The sequence below is a fragment of the Linepithema humile genome, chromosome 7 (genome assembly GCF_040581485.1).
Source record: "Linepithema humile isolate Giens D197 chromosome 7, Lhum_UNIL_v1.0, whole genome shotgun sequence".
Lineage (NCBI taxonomy): Eukaryota > Metazoa > Arthropoda > Insecta > Hymenoptera > Formicidae > Linepithema > Linepithema humile.
This window is the reverse complement of record NC_090134.1, coordinates 22,503,211-22,525,011: the sequence shown is the minus strand read 5'-3', so window position 1 is coordinate 22,525,011 and position 21,801 is coordinate 22,503,211. Positions and strand designations below refer to the sequence as shown.

Sequence of the window (21,801 nt, the reverse complement as noted above, 5' to 3'; positions counted from 1 at the left end):
TCATCATAATATGCCTAGGAGCAACTGAAAGAAAATTTACTTTACAAGTAATAAATATTTATTTGTTTATTATTGTAACGCAAAAAACATTTATTTGCTCCTCGATTTGGTAATATTTCAGTGTTTTTCTTTTGTTAAATCAAATGTCAGTTATATGATATTGTCTCGCGAGATCAGACATTAAGATTACTAATATTCAACATATATGATCCATGGATTTATTATTTTCATCAAACCATTACTTGGCTTCTAAGCTTTTTAAAAGCGTACGTATAGATTCAAAAAATATATAACTTTTGCAAGAAAATTGAGGAAAACTTAAGATTTCAATAAATTACAGAATCAACAGAAATCATCGAAACCGTTTTGAATTATTTTTGTATTTCATTGCGTATTGCATTTTTTTACCGCAACGAATCTAAACTGTATCCGATCCAATGGACAAAATTGCGAGGAGTATAACAGAATTAACGCTCTGACCGTTTTCATTCAACAAACAGAACAAGAACAACAAGAGATATTATCGAACGTGGTTAAATCAAAAGACAAATTAGCTGTTTCTTCTATAACAAAGTAAGACCATAAAAATTATACATATTTGAATACAAATGGATAACATAATCAAAACGCATAACATAAAGTTTCAGTAACCTTAAAAAATCATGCCAGTACAATCAAAAAAAAGCTAAAAAGACGGCTTCACTTAATGATTCTTCGTTTAAGAAGAATGAAAATGAGCAATGTTTTGAAAAATACAATTGCACAGATGCTGACACAAAGTAAAATTATTAATGCTTGTAATTTGTGTTCTTGAAACATGCTTATTAGTTCTTATCTATATATAAAGTTACTGAAATCTACAGAATACATCTTAATAAAGACGATAAACATAAACCATCAGAATTCTCGCGAGATTTCAAAGCGCACGGTAATCAAACCAAGAACAATCTGGATTCTCAAAATATAAAATTAAATGCCAATTTTAATAAAAAATTACAAATCAACACTGGTCCGAATAAAATTGAGGAAAAATCATGTAAAAAGGAAATTAAGAGTGCTAAAGTAAAACGTGATATTGTACGTTCTTCTTTGCTATTTAAAATGTTGATTAAAATTTATTTTTTTAATTAAATTGTAGAACAATATGATCAAATAATACGATACAATATAATCTAATTAATATCTTTTTTTAAAATATTATTCAAATTATTATTATAAGGTCTAGATTTATTTTAAAAATTTTAGAGTATTATTGACATATAGTAACAAAATTTTTCAAAACAGGTAGCGGAGAATATAACAAAGCAGGGTAAAAAATTACACGTGAATCTCGTAAAAAGAATACCAGCGACGAGCAATTTTGTTTACGAGTTTAATCCATTTGCCAATACGAAAGAATTAAACCCATTAACATCGCAAACTCAATTGCGCTCTACGAATAATTCTGACAAAAAATTATCTTGTTCAATAACCGGTAAGAAATTAATTATATATTGAAACTTTTTATACATTGGCTAATTACATTTTGAGATCACACATTCTAATATACTCGATTGACAAAAATACGAACAAAAATATTTTAGCATCAAGATTTTCGATATTTTTTTCTCGGTTTTTAAAACTTTTAAAAATATATTATATCTAATTCTTCCAAATAAATTATTCTATTATTGTCTACCTTAATATATTTAATTATATATATAGATATATATAAATATCAGATTATTTGTCAAACTGAAATTAAATCTTAATGCAGATTTCGTAAAACGGAAATCTTCTGCTGTTTTACCAGAATTAAATTCACGTATTGATTTCGTGACGGATGAACCAGATCCAAATATAACAAATTCTGTACAGAATATTTACTTGCCGATACTAGAGAAAGAACATTCAACGAAGACGTTGAACAAACAATTTGATGATAGATGTAAGCTTTTGCTATTATTTTATCTACCAAGTATTATTGTTCATTTTTAAAACTCTTCATATATCACATTAAAGTTCTCATCACTTAAGTTCTAAAATCATATTTTTTTCATTTATATTTTAGATGAACAAAGCGACATAGATCACGAAGTGGAGAATGTGAAATCGATTTGGCAAACGTTACAAACGGAAAAAAATTCGACAAAGGATAAAGATCACATTACCAATGTACAAACGAGAAAACTATACGAGATTCTTGACAAAGTAACGTGTAAATTAGACAAAGTTCAGCAAAATTATATGAATCCCAAAATAAACTATTGCACACATTTGCATAGAAGCGCGACGAATATCTTAAAAGCAACCAATAAGCCGAATTTAGAAGAAATCAAAATTGCAAAAAATATAATTTTTCCTAAAAAGAAAGCAAAGATCAAAACAGAAATACCTCATTCAAAAAATGTTGATATTGAAGCAATCAGTAAAAGTACAGCAAGGATGAAATTGAATGAGATTACGAAAAACATTTTGACGAATAAGCAATCGACTGAAAATTTATTTTCATCGAAACATATCGTGGAGAAACAATCAATATATACTGACGAGCACGGGCATAATGTCGACAGCGATAACGAATCAACCCAGACAATTGTACCAAATACTTATAATAAAACACAAGATAGAAATACAGATGTAGCGTATAAAGAGAATGACAAAATGAAAATGAAGTTTGCATCCTTCGTCGAAAAATATTTACAAGACTATAATGATAATTTTGATATATTACGTAATATCGAGAAGAAGAAAGGAAAAAAATATTTTCAAAATATGAAATCATCGACAAGTGATGTTGCGGATATTCTCGCGAGTCACAATATTGGACCGCTTGGATTGTACGAAAATTTCGAGGAACGTAATGATGTTGATGATCCAGAAGATTGTATAAACAAAAAAAGAGAGAATTGTTCTTGCACGAATAGCGCAAATAACAATACGCAAATAATTCCCGTTAATACCATTGAAGAAAATAACAAAAATACAGAAAATACGGAATTACATGAAAGAGATACGCGAACAACGAAAATAGTCGATGTCAAATCTTCCAGTGCTTCAAGGCATTCAAACGTAGCAAATTATCAAGATAATGTCTTTATTAAACTGGGATTAAATGTCTTAAATGAAAATAACTTATCGAGAAACAGGCTGTCACAAATATTGCAGTCGGAATACTTGAAGAAGGATTTATCCTTATAACTCATGCAATATCTGTCTTGTAGCAGCAGAATTATCTTTAATATCATTATCTTTAAATGCTTTCAAATTATTATATTTTTTAAAATTATTAGTGATTTTATCATTTTGTAAATATAATTTTTTCACTATCATAAAGATTTTGTCACTTTAACAAATATAAATAAAGATTTGATATATATTTATCGCGCGTTTTTTATTTGTACAGAGATTTTGGAAATATTAGTTTTGGAGACTCCCAAAAATATTAATTTAAATGCTTTGCTATTAGATGTTAATCTTATTGGAAAATAAATAATAATAATAATTAATAATATAAATAAAACTTACTCTCATTGTTTTGTTTTCAGTTTGCGTGGTTTGTCGACAGTTCAGTTTGATCGCATGCTTTTTCTTTATCTTTTGATTACGAAGATTACATATCATCTTCATTTTATGTACAGTATTTCCATAATCAATGTCGATTTCCGTAAAGTTCTAGCTTTTATTAGGAATGATTTCGTAGATGATCATCCGAAGATTCACCTAAGAGCATATAGCAAGAACAGTGCGCAAATTTTTTTTCAGAGATATTCGCTGGAAAATCATCCGACACTGAGACAATTTCTAACAATTATTAAATGGAAGCTATAGATAACTTGTAGTTTAATGTAGTATTATTATATTATTAAAAAAATTAATATTAATTTTTTATTTTCTTTGAATAGCACTCAACACTTATATAATAAAAACAGCAAAAATCAAATAGTTTTTAATATTTAATTGGTTTTTTAAATAGTTTTTTAAATATTTAGTTGGACAATGAAGATGACGACAGCGAAATTCCAATTGATACTCACCGGACATCATACTATGTGGAATGGCGGTTGTCAGTCCATGTCACCATAATCCACACTGTTCTCTTCGATTCTGTCTTTTCTATCGTGTTTGGATCAGAGAGTTACGCAAGTATGCTTGTCAGACGAGACATTGAAAAGTCCATCGAGAGTGACCATTCCTTTTACCAGGAAATCTAATTAATGCAGTTGGAAATCTAATTAAAAGCATTGAAAATCGTTAAAGATATTCAATAGATTCTAGAATTGATTGGCTTTTTACGAGACTTGTCTTGAAAGCCGTCCATACACTTGCGCCCAAAGCCACGCTAGCCAAGGTCGATACACGTGCCGTTGTTGTACGGGTTTCTGATGCAATGGTTTACGATTAAGTGTGCAATTAGGATCCCTGTAATTCTCGCGGCAGTTGCATTTGTAGCTAATGATGCCAAAAATGCGTTCTAAGCTCCATTACGCACCAACGGAGAACTACGTCCGTGTGCGCTCGGCCGTTCGGCACGAACTCTTTCGGCAATAAGATAAAGCCAATGTTTTGTAAGATTACATCTACTAGATTTCGAAAAGAAATAATCATTGGCAAAGAAACGTAGATAATTTTTTTAAGAATTATTATTCTTATTTTCTTTTCAATCTTCTGTTATATAATATTTTTGTATCTTTATTTTGTATCATCGTAAAAATTCAATTTAATTCTGTTTCAAATTCAATTTAAAAAATTCAATTTAATTGTTTCAAATTCAATTAAAAAAATTCAATTTAATTCTGTTTCAAATTCAATTTAAAAAATTCGAATTTAATTTAAAACTGATGGAATATTATATGTCTCAAAATATCAGTGTTATATGTTATATGATTTAATAAAAGGACAATCTTTCTCAAGTATAAACTTATGGATTTTATTCGATCAAAGTTGTACCTTTAACCTTTATAATTTTATTATTTTTGACAAATAAATAATTTGTATACATTGCTGCAGTGTCTTCTGAAAAAATTAACAAAAAACATTTGTTCAGTATATCTTTTTTGAAAATAAGAAAAACTTCAAATGATAAATAAATGTGAAAGTTAAAATTTCTTTTATTTACCCGTTCTTCAAACTATGGCACTATCTGTTAAAATCACAATTTGCTACTTTAATGTTGAGATTTAATTTAAAGTATAAATAAAGCATCATGATATGTTTTTTGACTGACCGATACGCGATGACCGCATCATATCAACGTTTCATAAATGTTCACAGTTATCGCACTAAAAATCGTCTGTAACGATCTTAATACAAATACACACTTCTGCATTGTCTTCAACAAACACTTTACTGCTTCTCTCCCTTCGACAAAGTATAATTGTTGATTAAGAGATAGAACATATCACAACACTGGAAGCGCCGAACTATGGCTCTGGTATATTATAGCCCCGGTGAAATTAATTGCTGCTGCTAACACAAACACTGGCATCCACCAACCGTGCGAGGCAGTTACTAATTCAGCCGTTAATGGTCCGCACAGAATTCCAGGTATCGTTGCCTGTGAATCAATATAAGTATACAATACAGATGTTTCAATCAATTGTATAATAATTAGCTGAATGTATGTGCATATGAAAAGAATGCTTACAATTGTATTGGAAACTGCAAATGTAATTCCCGCATGATTGGGAGCTATATCAGCATGATTACTAAGATGTCCAGCAGAATTGCACGCACAGAGGCCCATGGATATCGAAACAAATCTGTAAAGTATAATAATTCTTATATAATTGATGAACAGAAAAATCCTATTCTTAAGAAAAAAATATTCAACAATATAAACCACATTATATAAAAATATAGTCATTGTTACACGTACACGACTGCTGCAAGTAGATTATCTACAGCACAAAAAGCTAATAAGAATGCACCTGGTCCTATTAGGCCTATATTCGTCATCAGTCTTCTAACAGATAAAACAGACCATCTTTTTTGTATTAAAGTGTCAGCACTGTGGCCAGCAACTGTAAAAGAAAGTAAAAGAGATATTTATAAAGGATAAATTTTAGTAAATGTTCAATTTATTACTCTCTAATATACTTACCAATACCAATAAGAGAATTAACAACATAAGGAAGTGCTGTCAAACTAATGCTCTCTTTATTGGCAGACAAATTCCTTGCCAAATAAGTTGGGAGCCACTGCATTATTATATAATTACTCCAGTTCATTGCAAAATGTGCTATATACAGAGCCCATAAAGGCCAATGTGCAATAAACTCCGTCCAACGTAAGCTTCTATTTTGTGCTACCTGCCAATTATCATAAAGAGAATGAAAGGCAAAAAATAATAAATATTTGAGAATACTAGAAATAAGTCTACCTTAGGAACAAATAATGGTATCTCATCCTGCGAGTTAGTTTCTTGATATAGCATTAGCCACAATAAAGTCCAAAGAATACCTATCGTTCCAAACAAATAAAATCCAGTTTGCCATGCCAGATGTGGACATATCTAAAAAAAAAAAGAAGAAAATGCTTATGCTGGATAAAGTATAATTTTTTTTCACGTATATACTATATGTTAAAAATATAATCAGACTTACAATAGATGCAACCACCTGGCCGACAGAACCTGCAGCTACAAGATAACCAAAAGCCCGTGATCTTTCCTCAACAGGCACATTATGTGCAAATAAATGGAATATCACTGGTAAACCTGTATACAAAATATTTTTCTCAGAAAATATAAAGATATATTCTGATCATTCTTGTTAGATTACTCTCATCTTTCAATCTTACCTAATCCTTCCCCAAGTCCTAAAATCACCCTACAGACTATGAGTAATGGTACTGACTGTGCTAGTAATGGTGTGACTACTGTACTGATAGACCACAACAAAACTGCCAGCATGAGTACTGTTTTGCAGCCGAAACGACTTGCTGTACTTGCACCGATAATCTTGAAAAATAAAATGTATTGATGCAGAATGTTATGATTTTAGAGCAGTAGTGCAAAAAGACAGATAATCTACCTGACTAGTGAAATATCCAAATGCGAACGCAGACAGTATCCATCCTTGCCAATATAAATTCCATTTGAACTCGTCAGTCATTGGAACAATTGCAATGGGCATAATTACTCTGTCCGCAGCATTTATAAAATTTGCGGCAGAACAAAGCGCCACAATGCGCGATGTGCGCGGCAGCATTCTAAATTTTGCCATTTTTGATCTCTGTACTCTGATTACGAATTGATTCAACTCAACGATCACCAGCAGTCACTTTGCATTGCAAATTAAATTCTTCCTTGTTTTTTTGCTATATTTTTCCTTATTTGAAATAAATTCAGTACGTACTTGTGTTTCCTAGACAAAAAATAAGAAAAAAAAATAAATATAAGCCAAAAAAGCGAGCCTACTGTTCCATAAGTATAAAGGATACTAACCTTTACACTGTCGTAAAATGCTTTTCGTTTTACGATAACGTGCTGTTCGTGTATATCGGTATAACAATTGAAATCATCGTAATCGTACTGGTTCGTTCGTGCAGTTTTGATAAATGCGTACGTTAATGTTAGGAATTACATTTAAACAATATACTATAACAAGGGTACAATAAGACACGAGTGTCAAGAATTTGACACGATTCGACGTGTACTATAGTTGTAATACAGCAATCTAATTCAAGTTATGTCTCACAGATGGCTAAGGATTCGAGTCTCTGCTAAATCTGGTTTGAATCTCAGCTAAATAGAAATTTATCGTCGGCTACAATTGGTTGTAATGAGTAGAATCGAAAATGGCGCGCACTCAAGTCGGTCGCGGAGTCAGCAAGAAGTCTTCTGAGAAAAATATTATCATTTTGTGTACAGTTTCGTTTACCAGTGATATTCCATTTATTTGCACATAATGTTCCTGTTGAAGGAAGATCACGGGCTTTTGGTTATCTTGGAGCTGCAGGTTCTGTCGGCCAGGTGGTTGCATCTATCGTAGGTTAGGTTAGGTAATCTAATCTAATCTAATCTATATATATATATATATAATCTAATCTAATAAGGTAAGTTTAATTATATTTTTTAAACATATATGTATAGACATGTTCTGCCGCTTCGAGATGTTTAGACGCTTAAAATGTAGTAATTTTCAAACAGCTGTAAGCTCAGCGAAAAATCATTGACAAAAAAATAAAAAAGCATTTTAAAGCTTGAAATTTCCCAACAAACACTAATCAACAATAACATAGCATCAATGTTATGTTATTTGGTTAGTTGGTTAATGTTTACTGGGTTGTACTTTCACGTAGTTTAGGCCGTTTTCTCAACATTTTTTCATTTTTTTACAGTCCTGAGCTTGAAAAAAGAATGCATTGTTTTCAACACTCTATAGCTTAATAAAAAATTTTTTTACAAAATTTATAACAAATATAAAAACTTACATTTTATTTACAGAACGCTTTTTGTAAATTTTGCTATGATTTTTTTGTCCGAGATACGCGATACCGAGAAAGTCAACTCTACATTCTATATAAAATAATGTTTGCTATCGACACACACACAGTAGAATTACCGTAAAAAATATAGGTTTAACTTCAAAGTCGTGTAACTCTCAGCCAAGAAAAAGTCGTAAACTTCAAAAAACGTAGGTAAAATGTTGTAATTTTTGGCATTTGTCATAAATTTGGCGAAAAAATTATTTTATCAAGCTGTAGAGTATTAAACGTACGTAATTTTAAGAACAAAACAATGTGTTCTTCTTTCGAGCTCAGAACTATAAAATTTAAAAATTTTCAAGAATGACTAAAAGTACATAAAAGTACAAATTTCAAATTTTTAATAAATATTAATATAAGCATTTAATAAAAATATTCATACATAAATATCAAGAATCCCAAAAATAGAGATACATTTTAATATTCCGCAAATAGTGAAGAATACAGCAGTATATTAATGTTTCAGCTATCCAGACAATTTAAAAAGATTAAATGTTTACTTTAGTTGTATTTTTTTATATTTTCTGTATTAAAAATAGAGTAGACGTATAAACGCTTTCAAAAGAGAGAGAGAAGAAAATGTAACAACTCTAATTAATATCTCAATATGATCTCAATATGATCGAGTTGTAATTATCAAAGATCAAAATAATATTCTTTTATATTTTCAACAAAGTTTATTCGAACAGAGGTATTGTACAAAAGTAGAATCAGATTGCTAGAATCAGATGAAATTCGTAAAAATCGAAAAAACAACGTTTCTAGAATTTCTTATAATCACAATCGCAAGGCCAAATTGCATATGAAACGTTAGTTGTAGTCGGCTTAGACGGTCGGCAAATGCGCACCCTCGGGGCGGAATCCGTTTTCGTCGGCGACGTAGTTGACAGTATACCTGACGTTAGTTTCCGGGTCGACATAGGTGAAACTGCCGCGGACGGCCAAGGTGGCATTTTCGTGGTCGATCTTCACCAGCTGGGCGGACTCCTGGTGGGCCTGGCCGTTCGACAGCTCGTAACCATAGTTATATCCATCAATGCCAATGTTGTCCAACGGGGTCTGCTTCACGAGAACTGTTTGACTGTAATCCTGAGGGGGGGCTGCGAGAGCAACAGCCACAAGAGCGAAGAAAGCAATAATCTGGAAGTAAAGAATGTCAGACAATTGGTTGATTATCGTGACGTTCCGTTAAATTTATTCGATAATTTGTCATTTTTAGGCTGTCGCTACGTCGGACAGATGTAGAAAATGATGCAATACTTTGATGCATTGAGATTTGAATACATTAATTCACACGACAATAATCTTTATATTCATTTTCGTTCAAGTTTCGTTTTTGCGTTCGGAACATATGCGAAAACAGGAATCGAAGACTCGTTAAAATTACAATGAAATTTCCGGATACCCACTGTTCTCATGTTGAAGGTAGGCGTGTACAGCTACTCTCGTTCGGAAGAAGAGACTGATGTAGATAGTCGAAATGAGCAGGGATTTTATAGTGTTCCTCCTACTGCCAAAATTTGTCTAGACCTTTGTCGGTTTACCTCTCACCTTTATTTCTCTATCCATATCGCTACTTAACACGCACGTCGATCGTGGTCAAGATTTCGACCTTCATGACAATTTTGTGCAAATTGCTTTTTTTTTTTTTGAGATCCATTGCACATGCCATATGCTTGATAACTATCATATGGACAGATCTCGCGAGTTTTACTTGTAGATACTTGCTCTCTTTTGCTACATCATTTTTTTATCACAAAAGACAAACTGTATTTTTTATCATTTATCAAAAAGGTTGATGTATTTTTAGTTTGATTGTAATTAATAAATACATTTTGCTTATAAAAGAACATCAGACAATCAAATACCAGCAGTTTTATTCAAGATTTATTACAAATAAATTAACATTATTTATAGAAATAATAATAAAATAATATTACTTAATTGAAGGATGTTCATAAATTGGCATAAGCATCCATCAAGCTTTAAACATTTTTTTATTATTCAATTAAATAAGTTAGAAAAAGAACTTTACCTCTTTTATTCGAGAATTTACTTGACTGATCAATCGTGTAATTTTATGCTAATATAATGCTTGAAACTTGGCAAATTAAGCAATTCGCATTCTTTAAATTCTATAAATTAAAGGATCTTAGGCTAAAACGGCGACAAGTATATATTTAATTATAGATATTTATTACGCTTATATATAATTACGTGTTTCCCATCGGCGAAATTTCGGCCGCCCTCTCTGAAATCTTGAAGGCTGACGTGAAAATAATATATTTTTAACTTCTGGTATCAAGGGAAACTACTTGTTTAACCTATTCGGATTCTTTCGATGTATTTTATTACGCAACGCGCATTCCGCGCTCATCGTTAATGTGATGGGCATGTGATTACCTTCAAGGTTCCGTGTTCTAATATAATTATGGAATATGTGTTTGTATTGAAAAATGCCTTGAAAACACATTATTGAAGAGCCAAATTTGTTAGATGCGATATGATTCAAGATTATTTGAAAAAAACAATATTTACTAAATATAACAGAAAAATTTTTACGTAATACGGATAAAAATAGTAATAGTAAAGCAATTCTTAATTATTTTAATATATTGAATATTTTATTAAATTAATAATAGAATTCGTAGTTCTTTCTTTTTGCAAAGATAAAAATATTTTCTTGAAGATATATAAAATGCATAAAGTGATCAACACATAAAAACTCTATTTATTAAAGCATAAATAATAATTATTTAATCTCAATTTTAGTTATATTGAAAATGGTACTTTTTAAAGAAAATAGGACAATATAAAACATTAAACTACGTAGAACAAATGTAAAAAATAGACAAAGAATTGAAGAAAACTATAATTTTTCGCGAGTTTCACATTTTCTGTAATTTTTTATTTTATTTTTTCACGATTTATTTTTACGAACTAGAAAAAAATTAAATAGCTGGTATACTTCACACACATGTGTCTAAGATGCATTATTATATTCCAAGCATTTAAATTATTTATTATCAAAATTTACTGTCCTACACACAGTTTATTATAACGTATTCGCATATTTTATTGCATATTATAGACTGTATGCGAATAAATTGTAAAAATAATTTTATGTTGTTAAAATGTAGTCAATAATTATATAGTACAATGTACATTGCACTATATAACTATTGTACATTGAGCAGTTGTAGCAAATTAATTGGATCGAATTAATTTACTCATCTGCGAGGTTTATTTAAGCTCAATCTTCGTTTCACTGAGAATGTTTCCATTCCGTTAACAAATGAAAATGAGCTATCGAAAATGAAGGAATTATGGGGTTATTTAGGCAACAAGAATAATGCAAAAATGAATTTATTTAAAGCTAAGTTTGTGTCATGGGATTGTTGTGATCGAGAAATCGAAGGACAGACATCGACTTCCTGCAGGCGCAGGCATATTTAAACAATTGAAAAAAGTTTGAATAGGAGATGCGCTATTATTTACAGCTATTTCTAGCTAGGGTTTAGACGGCTGGCAGATGCGCGCCCTCGGGGCGGAATCCGTTCTCGTCGGCGATGTAGTTGACGGTGTATCGAACGTTGGTCTCCGGGTCGACATAGGTGTAGCTACCGCGAACGGCGATGCTCTCGTTCTCGTGACCGACATTCACCAGCTGGGCGGACTCCTGGTGGGCCTGGCCGTTGGAGAGTTCGTAGCCGAATTGGTATCCATCAATGCCGATGTTATCCAGAGGTGTTTCCTTTACTACCACAGGTTGGTTGATTTGATAATTAGGGCTAAGCGGAAGTGCAAGAGCGACAGCGACGACAGCGGCGAAGGCAATGATCTGAAATGCAAATTAACAATCAAATCATTATTTTAATTTTCAGTACATTTAATACGTCCAATATATTTCAGTTTTTTTTAAATTGAAATTTACGACAACTTGTTCCTAGATGGAAAATTTTTATATTTTACTTTGCAAGTCTTATTAACAATATTTAGAATGACATACAATTTTAATGGCAGAAATATATGAATGGAAAAGTCTGTCTTATTCTCGTGGGAGCAAAATATCTCCCACAATGACTGCAATTCTTTAATTCTAACGTTTGCAAAGTATTTTGTATATTTCTCGAGAAAATAACAGTAGAATTAAATGATTTGAACACAATGTGCTGTGTGATAAAAATGATATTCCGATCGCTTGGTAATCCGTGAGATCCAACCAAGGAAAAGTTTCTAAAGAATCACCACTCCGAAAGATATTCACGATTCTTTTAAGAATTTGCCGAGAAGTTTCGATATTTTCGAATCAGTCCACGAGCGATCACGCAAACACTGTTTTTTATCTTGTCCAATTATGATGATTATGATAATTTATCTTCGGAAAACACGCACCAGCTTCATGATTGATGTAGTTTCGTGGCTCTCCCTCAAAAACAAATGATCTGAGTTGAGATGGCTCACTGGACTGATTCGATACACGGCTGATGGAGAATATATATAGCCAATATTGCGGTACAAGTTACGCCCTACCATCGTTCACGGCGCTGCCAAAATTTTCATGTTCATGTCGAAATCCTTAAATGACCGGCCCAACCATAAGCGGTGATGGCACAACGACCGTGTTGCGCGGCCGAGAATGTCAGGCGGGAATGCGTGAAATGGATGCTGGTTTCACCTGAGCGGCTCGTGACAGGTTCATATCCAAAATCTGGATAATTTACACCTTTACCGAGCAAAAGTTACACAAGATTTCATTAATTGAAGTTGATTTAATTTATTAATAAAAGTTATAGTTACAAACTTGTGTGAACAGTCATGTATTTGTAATAATTGTTGAGATTAATGAGGTAATGTGTATTGTTCGTTTAAATACGGTCGTAATTTGAGCGCCGATATGAACCTCGAAGCAATTTCGAATGCACTTTGGGATATTCTTCGTTAAAGGTTACGCACAAATCTCTTTTCCTCGCGTATCCGCGTTGAATCTTAATCCGATAGTCTTCTGCAATATTTTTACGTTACGCAATACACAGACTCCTCTTAATGCGTATAATAATACGAACGTGTAGTTCTAATGCACAACTAACTAAATTTTATAAACCTAAAGAGGATAATCCATCATACATGACTTTTCTTGCATCACTCTGTGATTTGTAGAAATCTGCTGGCGATGAAACATTTCATTTAATGAGAATTAAAATTAAAAACCGAGAAAATTATAAACGAATGGATAAGTTATTTTATATATATATTGTTTTTTTTCATATATATATATATATATATCGGGCGATTAAATTTTATACTATTATTTTATACTATTTGAATACCAAATTATGTTTCGTAACATTTATTCATAAAGGTGTCATATTATGTAATTATACAGTCTAATAATCTCTCTCTGATGACACATCCTAATATTTAAAGAATTTATATATAAGAGGCAATTAATTTTGTCTGCTTTCAGATTCAAGAAAACAAGTTTTTTATGTAAAATATAGTCCCGGAATTGTCAAAAAGAAACATCTCAAAAGAAAAAGAATCTCGTCATTTCTAGCAGCGCTTTCCAGCTATGTATATCGCAAAATACATCAGTATCGTAAAAAATTGCTATCCACACGATCAATGCATATAAATAAATTTTATCTTGCTATCTTAACGCTTACGACAACTTGTTCCTAGGTGGAAAATTTTTTATATTTTACTTTGCAAGTCTTAAATATTTAGAACGACATGCAATTTTAATGGCAGAAATATATGAATGAAAAATGCTGTCTTATTCTCTAGATAATTTAATAATTATGAAATTTCATAAGTATTAAATTATCTTAATAGCAAGAATATTCTCCAGTCATTAATCAACTGTTAATATCTCTCAAAATTTTGTTCGGAACATAATTTGATATTCAAATAACCATCAAGTGCCCAAATTGACAGTCCTGTCTTATAAAAATTGCAAAAAAATTCTTCTTTTGTTGCATATTTATCTTCCGCTTGAACAGCAATCTCATTGACTGACACGAATTATATCATCAAGTAATGAAGGTGAAATGATGCGCGCGCGCAGAACTTTGAAAAGAAAGTGTACAGTTACATAACTGAATGGTTTATGCTAATGATCGAGACAGACAGAAAGAGAGGGAGAGAAAGAGAGAAAGAGAGAAGGAGAGTGAAAGAGAGAAGAAGGTTCATTACGGAGAGGAAAAATCTATTTTGTGGGAGGATAAAAGTCACCGATGCCACGCGCCTTCGATCTTTTTCGCGTAATCCGACATCTACGATGGGGTGGGTAGTATTATATCTTATAAAATAGTATTACATCGGACTATTCGCATATATTTCTCATTATAGCGGCTTATAGTGGTTATAAATTATAAGCTTGCATTTCGCGTCTATTGAAAATTAAATTACTAAAAGACAAACATCTAATTAAAATTATTTGCTTTCTCCACGCAACGACAGATTTTTATTTATCCAGGTACACACATCTCGAACAAAATATTATCTCTCATGCGTATTATTATATTATATAATATACTATTATATTATCATCACACACACGAGGATTCTATCAAACTTTCTAATACATCTTTGCGACAAGAAACATCGCATATCGCGTTATGTCATACGCAATCGCTACATACTATTAAGCTGTACACATAATTACATACATTTATAACTAATAATATATAATACACGTGCCGCGTAAGCTAACTTGCTAATTAGTATAGACAGATTAACGATCGGGGAATGTCCAATTGCATTATATCGATAAAAAGAATTTATCAATTTATTTATTATTAATTAATGAAGAACATTAATTCTTTATACTTTTCACAAATTTGATATTTCTTCGAGAAAGAATTTATTTTGTAATTAAAGAAAGGAATGTTAAAATACAAATTAAAATAATGGAATACATTATGAAGAGTTTTTATACAAATTAAAATAAGTAGGAATAAATTATAGATAAGTTGACGCGGATTTTTTAATTATGTTATTGCAAAAAAAATGTTTTCAAAAAAACTCTTGAAATTCACGAAAAGTATTGAAGACTTTTACGGACAATATGTATGGGATATTAAATGATCAGCCGAATTAGTACATGGTCTTGTAGCGGCGGCCACATCGCATCGTGACTCTTCCTTTTTTGCACGGTTTCTTTTTAAAAGCGCGATGTTATTGTATAATCGTTAGTGTGCGAGCAAGGCGGGCGCAGTGGGATGCAAAAAAGATGCGCGACCATTCTGAAAGAACAGATGCGAAGTCGTTTGTCTTGCGACGGTGTTATGCAAAGATCTTTAATCTGAAACACGTTACGCGTTACGTGTTACGAGGGTCCACGGCGACACCTGATCCCTATCATCCGATCACGCTTTAATAATCAATAATTTAGTCGGCAACTTTATTAATAATTTCAACAGAATTATTTCTACGAGATATTCAAACACAGCTTTTTAATTGATGGATGGTAGAAGCGCAAAGGCAAGAAATCTTAGAATCGCAAATAGAAAAATACGAAACAAGTTAAAAATGCAGAGATATGCTTTGCGTTTTTTTTTATAAGAAAAAAAATATTAAACGTGCAAAGATCTGTGGAATTTTCATATTTGCACGATGAGGTGTGTCGGAAAAACCTCTTTCTGCGGACGTTTATATCGGCGACGGTTTTACGACCGTGAAATTATATGCGTTGTGATTAGATACGGAGATTCTTAAGAGCGATCGTCGATCCTGCTGGTGAAAAGACGAATGAAAAACGCGCGGGAGGACGCGACGTTGCTTTTCAACGAGGAACTCGCGCACAAGTCGAGAATTTCGCAAGAATCCTGCTGGACCGCGCGCACGAGGTCGTCGCCATTGCCGGCTAAAGGCACTCCTTGCGTAATATCAACTCCGAGCACGATGGCACGGATCCTAAATGCCACCACACTCGGGCGGTAGACAGATGAGTCTGTATACACGGTACTCGTTTGCATTAGAGGACGATTCAAGCCACATGGCATCAATGATCTATCAGCAGGCTTTGGTAACTGATCTACAGCTGTTATGATAAATTAATTGGCACCTTTTTACGTAGAAAAAAATAGAAATTTTATCTCATCGAGAGGCAATGATTGCTTAAACTTAAATATATAACGAGCCGAATTCTTTAGTTTAATCTCAGACGCTTAAGAAAAATTTTATTTTTGCTGGCTCGAAAATTGCTAATATTCTGACATGAATATTTTTGACTGAAAAAAATTTATTATTTTTATTCTAACTCACGTTAAAATTAAAATTATAAATTCTACATCATTTAATTAATGTCATTATCTAGATTTATGCCGCGTTGCCGTAGCGAGGTTCGATTGAGCTTGTCTGACTAGTTCTATCATGAACTACTGAGCGCGCGGTTCCGCGGAATCGCATTATTGTTTTCTTCGAACATCCTTTGAGTATTTTACGCACGCGATATCGGCAATTGATTTACTTCTTATGTGTCTCGTGATAATCTGTCGTTGCATGCTAAAAGCGCATCATGCATGCACGTTCGACACGTATGGTCGACGATACATCCTCATAATTTGCGCGGAGTTTCCTCGCGGCTCGCGTCACGCGGATGATGCAGCTAGATAAGATAATTATACCAGCAGGATGTGACCTTCTGTGAGGGTGTTTAAAGGTGGCGATAAATAGGTAGCCGGCACCACAAAGGTGAGCCAATCGATGAAAGAACGTCTCGTTTAAAATTACGTCGTTACGAAGCGGATATTTACACGCATGTCCTTAAAATTCCATACAATTATTTCGTTTTCACGTTCATGTTCACGTCAAATCATAGGGAACAGTGTAAAGAATTTGATGCATTTTTATCATACCGAAAAATTCATCAACGAGACGTTGATATATGGAAGAATAAGGCAACATAATCAAACAAAATCGCAGAAAAATAGGATAATTACGTTCGCATGATTCTTCTCTGGCAAAGCGATCCGGAAAACTCACGCTGTGCCAATTAGCGTGTGAGATTTGCATGTTGAATGAAACAAACAATGGCTTATCTTCGGGAAAACATCGACACCGAATGTTCTGGTCGAGCATTCTGATCAAATGCAGATACTGTTTCTATTTTTTATCTGTTGTTAAAATCTCACTTTTAACACGGCAAGTCGACGCTTTAAATGCATTCGTACAGCTCAAATTGGATCGTAGGCAGAGAAAGAAGGATTTGGATTAAATTCTAAGCTTTTAAAAGCAGTGTTAACGAGAAAAATAGGCTATTAAGGTCAAGGATAAAACCAAAGTTGCTACATACTTATACTTTTTTTATACTTTTTACGTTCTTGATTAACCGTGACTAACTATCGATATTCATGCAGGCATTCCGAGCCGGTTTTTTGTCAGGCATTTTTACATATTCCGAAGGATCTGGGAACTCCCACACTATCTAAACTCTTGACGGAAAATTATTCGTTACCTCTATCGATTAAAAATAATCGCGATACCCATTATTGCCTATTCAACTTGTCAAGAGTACACAGGGATCTGTTATTTCCAATAATTTGCCAAGAGCCGTGAACTTTTCTTCAAAAAGATTGGCGGAGTAAATAAACGGTACTTTCACGTGAAAATACACGGTAGTACGAAGAGACGGATTCATCATCAAGGACAGCGAGACAATTGTCATAATTGTTCAATTTCATCGAGTAGAAGAAGAGGAGGCTGTGTGACATTGCTTCATTCCGCGATGTCCGTGGAGACTTGCACGCGGAAATGCAATTTCGTCCGACATTTGACTCGAAGACGATATCGACCGGATAGCGCGACTTCTCGTCGTTTCTCACGTAGGTTGCAGTCGCGCCGCTGCCGACCTTTGCAGCCGGTTGCGAGATCGAAAAGGCACACGCTTCTGTCGTGTGTCGAACGAAAAGCGGCCCCAATCTTATTGCGACTGGAGCATCCGCAATTGCAAATTATTCAATTCTCGTGTATGTGAAAAAGAGCGTTGATCTTACTGAATCATATATGTCTTATAAGAAAACATAAGAACAGTACAAATTACAAAAAAAAAGTAAAAATAGTACAAAATATGACAAAAGTAAGGAAACAGAAAAAATGCAAGAATAATAAAATTTTCGATAAGTTAGCAAAATAGCGAAAGTGATGATATGAATAATAACCATATTTATAGATGCGTATCGCGACACACGTACTTGCACATCTGCCGCGAACATATTGCCAGCGTGTACGAATGATGCGTGAGCGAGGCGAGTGCAAAGTGGCGGGTTAAGAGAAGAGAAAAGTAGGGAAAGAGCCAGTCAACTCGCTGACATTTACTCGCTTTCGCGCACTTTTGTACAGCGGCGCGTCTATGCGAACACCGGACTATGTACTTATTGCAACGTCCTTGGCAGCCGGGCTCACCGCAAGCTCTCATCTCTCTAAATCGTCTCGCTAAATTGATCCTAAGAACTTTATCTCGAGAAACGACTCTTTAATACGCACGTAAATAGCACGCCACCGGTTTCTGCTTCCAGAGATACATTATTGAATATATTATGTGTCAACCTTGCGGCAGCACGCGATCACATTAAAATCCATTCGCAAGAATTTCAATTTGTTGAAAAAGAATGTCGATAATTTATTAAAGATAAAAGGCTCTTCATACTTGCATATTTATAAACTTTATTGCAATCCTCTTGGGCGATGGAAATTCAGTAGCTAACTAGTTTCTGAATCCAAAGATTTATTGGCTACACAATATTACACAATCGATACCTATAAATCGATATCTATAAATAAGTCAGTAAATTTAATTTAAAAAAATAATAATAATAGAAATTTAATTCTTAAAAATACAAATGTAGACATTTTTCATTGCGCAACAATTTTATGAGACATTTGAATTTGAATCTTACGTCTTTCTTCCTGAAAACTACATCTAAGTATCTATTGCGTAATTTAGAAATACATATTTCAATAGACAGGTTTATATGGAATTTAACGCCGCGCGTCCTTACTTGGAATTTAAGGTTGTAACCTCGCGCTGTAATGCCTCGTTGAAAAGGTTCGTGCCTTCGTGCAATTCATCGACTATCGCACACGGGTACTATTTTTTATCGCCGCCCCTTTCGTATATCATTCATCGCCGATCCCTCGTAGAAGTGGATGCAAAAACGTCTTCTGGAAATCCATGTTTTTGGTTGACATTTCGACATATCAATTTCACTTTCTCTTATTTGCTTTTAATTATATATTATTGTACGTGTACGTTACAAAATTTTATCACGACTTATACATATATTTTTTTTCCAAAGAACGATTATTAATGCAAATTCAATTTTTGATGTATTCGTAAGCAAGATATTATCCGAATTGTATTCGACTCCAACTTTCTCTTAATGAAAAATTAATTCTGAAGCATTTTAGATTTCTAAAAATCTGAAGATTAAATCTCCATGTTGTTTGATTAATTATGAACGCTTCATGTTGACAATATTAACGAAGCAAATCCTTGACTTGTTTTCAAATGATTAATAAATATCGAAGTGTGAAGTTTTGTAACAGTTAATGTTTATTGTGACATAAGAAATCAAAGTTCCTTGCTAAAGTGAGATAAAGTAATTTGCTAAAGTGTCATGTAAGCAATTAGTTATTCCGCATATTTTAAGATGACGATAATATATTTAAAAAATATGTTTACTACTATAGTTATTTCTTTTATAAATATTAAAAATTTTTTAAATTTTAAATTTGATCGATAAAATTAAAAATGGAACATTAGCATTAGTTACGTATAGGCGTACATTTACATATTGAAATAATCGATTAATTTGACAAAAGGCGAGCAATACTTTTACTCAGAAGAGCATTCGATATAAGAATACAAGAGAGCTTTTAACGCTAACATAAGATTAAATCTGGTCCTGTGCATATTATAATATTTGCAGTCGGTCTTTTTATAATTATATTATTGCAATTAATATTTAGTTTAAATGTGAAAAAATTCTTGAGAAATGGATTTAGCGCGATAATTTTTAAAAAATGTGTTTGCTCATTAAACTGGTAGTGTCATGTGATTGCAAAATTACTTATTATTCTGAGTCCTTATCATCTGTATATTTTCATATTTTATGTGCAATAAAAATGGATTGATTTATCGCACGTATAAAAAAATCGAGAATTTTAATGATGCAATTATGTAGCAAAAGACGCATCTGAATTTGAAAGCATTTGTCTAAAAAAAAAAATTATAGATGATATAATGAAGCTAAAATAAGCCGCAGTTCTAGATTAATGCAAACGCGAATTTCTCGCCGTGCGAATCGCATGTAATCCCACGTAATGAACGAAGATGCAATACGACGGTCCACAGAGAAAGAGAAAAAGAGAAAGAAACTCGTATTCTTCGTGATCTTTGCATAATCGATGTATAATCATCGGAGTCTCTGCGTTTACGATCGCGAATCGTGACGAACACTGACTTTCTCACGTGCAAAAAACATAAAGACGAAAAGACGGGTGTTTCAACATTAGAACGGCAAAGATATTTTTGCATCAAAGCTGGTAATCCACGTCACATTAAAATAACATTCTTTGTTTAAAGAGAAGAATCTAGGCAAATATAATTGTAATATACATACATGTACACACACATATAATCCATCATACAATATTTTCATTATTTTCCTGCGAGATTCGCTGATTTTAGCGAGAATCTATGTGACGTCGATGTTATAAAGTTCATTCGTAACAATTTTTTATTACATAAAAAATAATTAGATATGGAGGGGGCAAACATTTTGGAAGAAACGGAAACAGAGAAAAGATAACAGAGAAGGAAGGGAAAGAGAGAGAGAGAGAGAGAGAGAGAGAGAGAGAGAGAGAGAGAGAGAGAGAGAGAAAAGAAAAATATCGTCAATTGAGAAGTAATGGAGCATATATGCGACAGCCGCAGGCTGTCGTCCTCCTGAAGCACCTGGTCGCCGTCGCATCTTCTGAAATGGCAAGGTCACCGATAGTTACGTCACCAACTTTCCTCCGGCGTGTACAACTTCGAGAAAACCAAATGTCACAATGACCAAGGACGTATCGACCGCGCCGTAATGTTGCCTCTGGCCAACAACGATGAAACCGCAATCGTAGGAATTCGCGGCACAAGAGTTTCGGCTTTCACATTTTCGGTCGAATCTGCACGCGAAGAAAAACGCAACGCAAGTGGATGCACAGTCCGTGGACGACATTGGCCTTGCAGTCGATGTCTAAAATAAAGGGGGGAAAAAAAAAACAAAAAGACGGATGAAGATGAGATGCAGCGATTGAAGAATCGCCGCATTGTAATATGAGAAA

General features: G+C 33.1%; 4 protein-coding genes across 4 annotated transcripts; 1 reads left to right on the top strand and 3 right to left on the bottom strand.

Annotated features, from left to right (window-relative positions):
• Positions 1-373: 373 nt before the first annotated feature.
• Positions 374-3,404, top strand: LOC105673482 (uncharacterized protein PF3D7_0207100-like; the record flags this gene model as incomplete). Its single annotated transcript, XM_012369135.2, has 6 exons — positions 374-573; positions 642-779; positions 864-1,077; positions 1,285-1,474; positions 1,757-1,927; positions 2,051-3,404. Coding segments are annotated over 6 exons (2,043 nt in total), but the record flags the coding sequence as incomplete, so codon positions are not given.
• Positions 3,405-5,066: 1,662 nt separating this feature from the next.
• Positions 5,067-7,668, bottom strand: LOC105673560 (uncharacterized). Its single transcript, XM_012369284.2, has 9 exons — positions 7,427-7,668; positions 7,014-7,346; positions 6,781-6,940; positions 6,585-6,697; positions 6,362-6,493; positions 6,083-6,290; positions 5,858-6,002; positions 5,627-5,741; positions 5,067-5,536 (listed from the first exon to the last, which is right to left on the bottom strand). Exons 2-9 carry the CDS (start codon positions 7,203-7,205, stop codon positions 5,381-5,383), a joined length of 1,221 nt encoding a protein of 406 aa, XP_012224707.1. The 5' UTR covers positions 7,206-7,346; positions 7,427-7,668; the 3' UTR covers positions 5,067-5,380.
• A 1,415-nt stretch (positions 7,669-9,083) lies between these two features.
• Positions 9,084-10,114, bottom strand: LOC105673562 (flexible cuticle protein 12). The gene is made up of 2 exons (XM_012369286.2): positions 9,879-10,114; positions 9,084-9,609 (listed from the first exon to the last, which is right to left on the bottom strand). The coding sequence occupies exons 1-2, from the start codon at positions 9,885-9,887 to the stop codon at positions 9,295-9,297; spliced, it is 324 nt and encodes a 107-aa protein (XP_012224709.1). The 5' UTR covers positions 9,888-10,114; the 3' UTR covers positions 9,084-9,294.
• Positions 10,115-11,819: 1,705 nt separating this feature from the next.
• On the bottom strand, positions 11,820-12,966 carry LOC105673561 (flexible cuticle protein 12). The gene is made up of 2 exons (XM_012369285.2): positions 12,865-12,966; positions 11,820-12,310 (listed from the first exon to the last, which is right to left on the bottom strand). Exons 1-2 carry the CDS (start codon positions 12,871-12,873, stop codon positions 11,987-11,989), a joined length of 333 nt encoding a protein of 110 aa, XP_012224708.2. The 5' UTR covers positions 12,874-12,966; the 3' UTR covers positions 11,820-11,986.
• Between the last annotated feature and the right edge of the window lie 8,835 nt (positions 12,967-21,801).

Bases quoted from the DNA above. Each gene is read 5' to 3' on its own strand.
- LOC105673560 (XM_012369284.2), bottom strand. From the start codon at position 7,205: ATGGCAAAATTTAGAATGCTGCCGCGCACATCGCGCATTGTGGCGCTT. The intron at 6,698-6,780 runs GTAAGATTGAAA...TTTTGTATACAG, and splicing joins AGGACTTGGGGAAGGATTAG to GTTTACCAGTGATATTCCAT. The intron at 6,003-6,082 runs GTAAGTATATTA...TTTCTTTTACAG, and splicing joins TAATTCTCTTATTGGTATTG to TTGCTGGCCACAGTGCTGAC.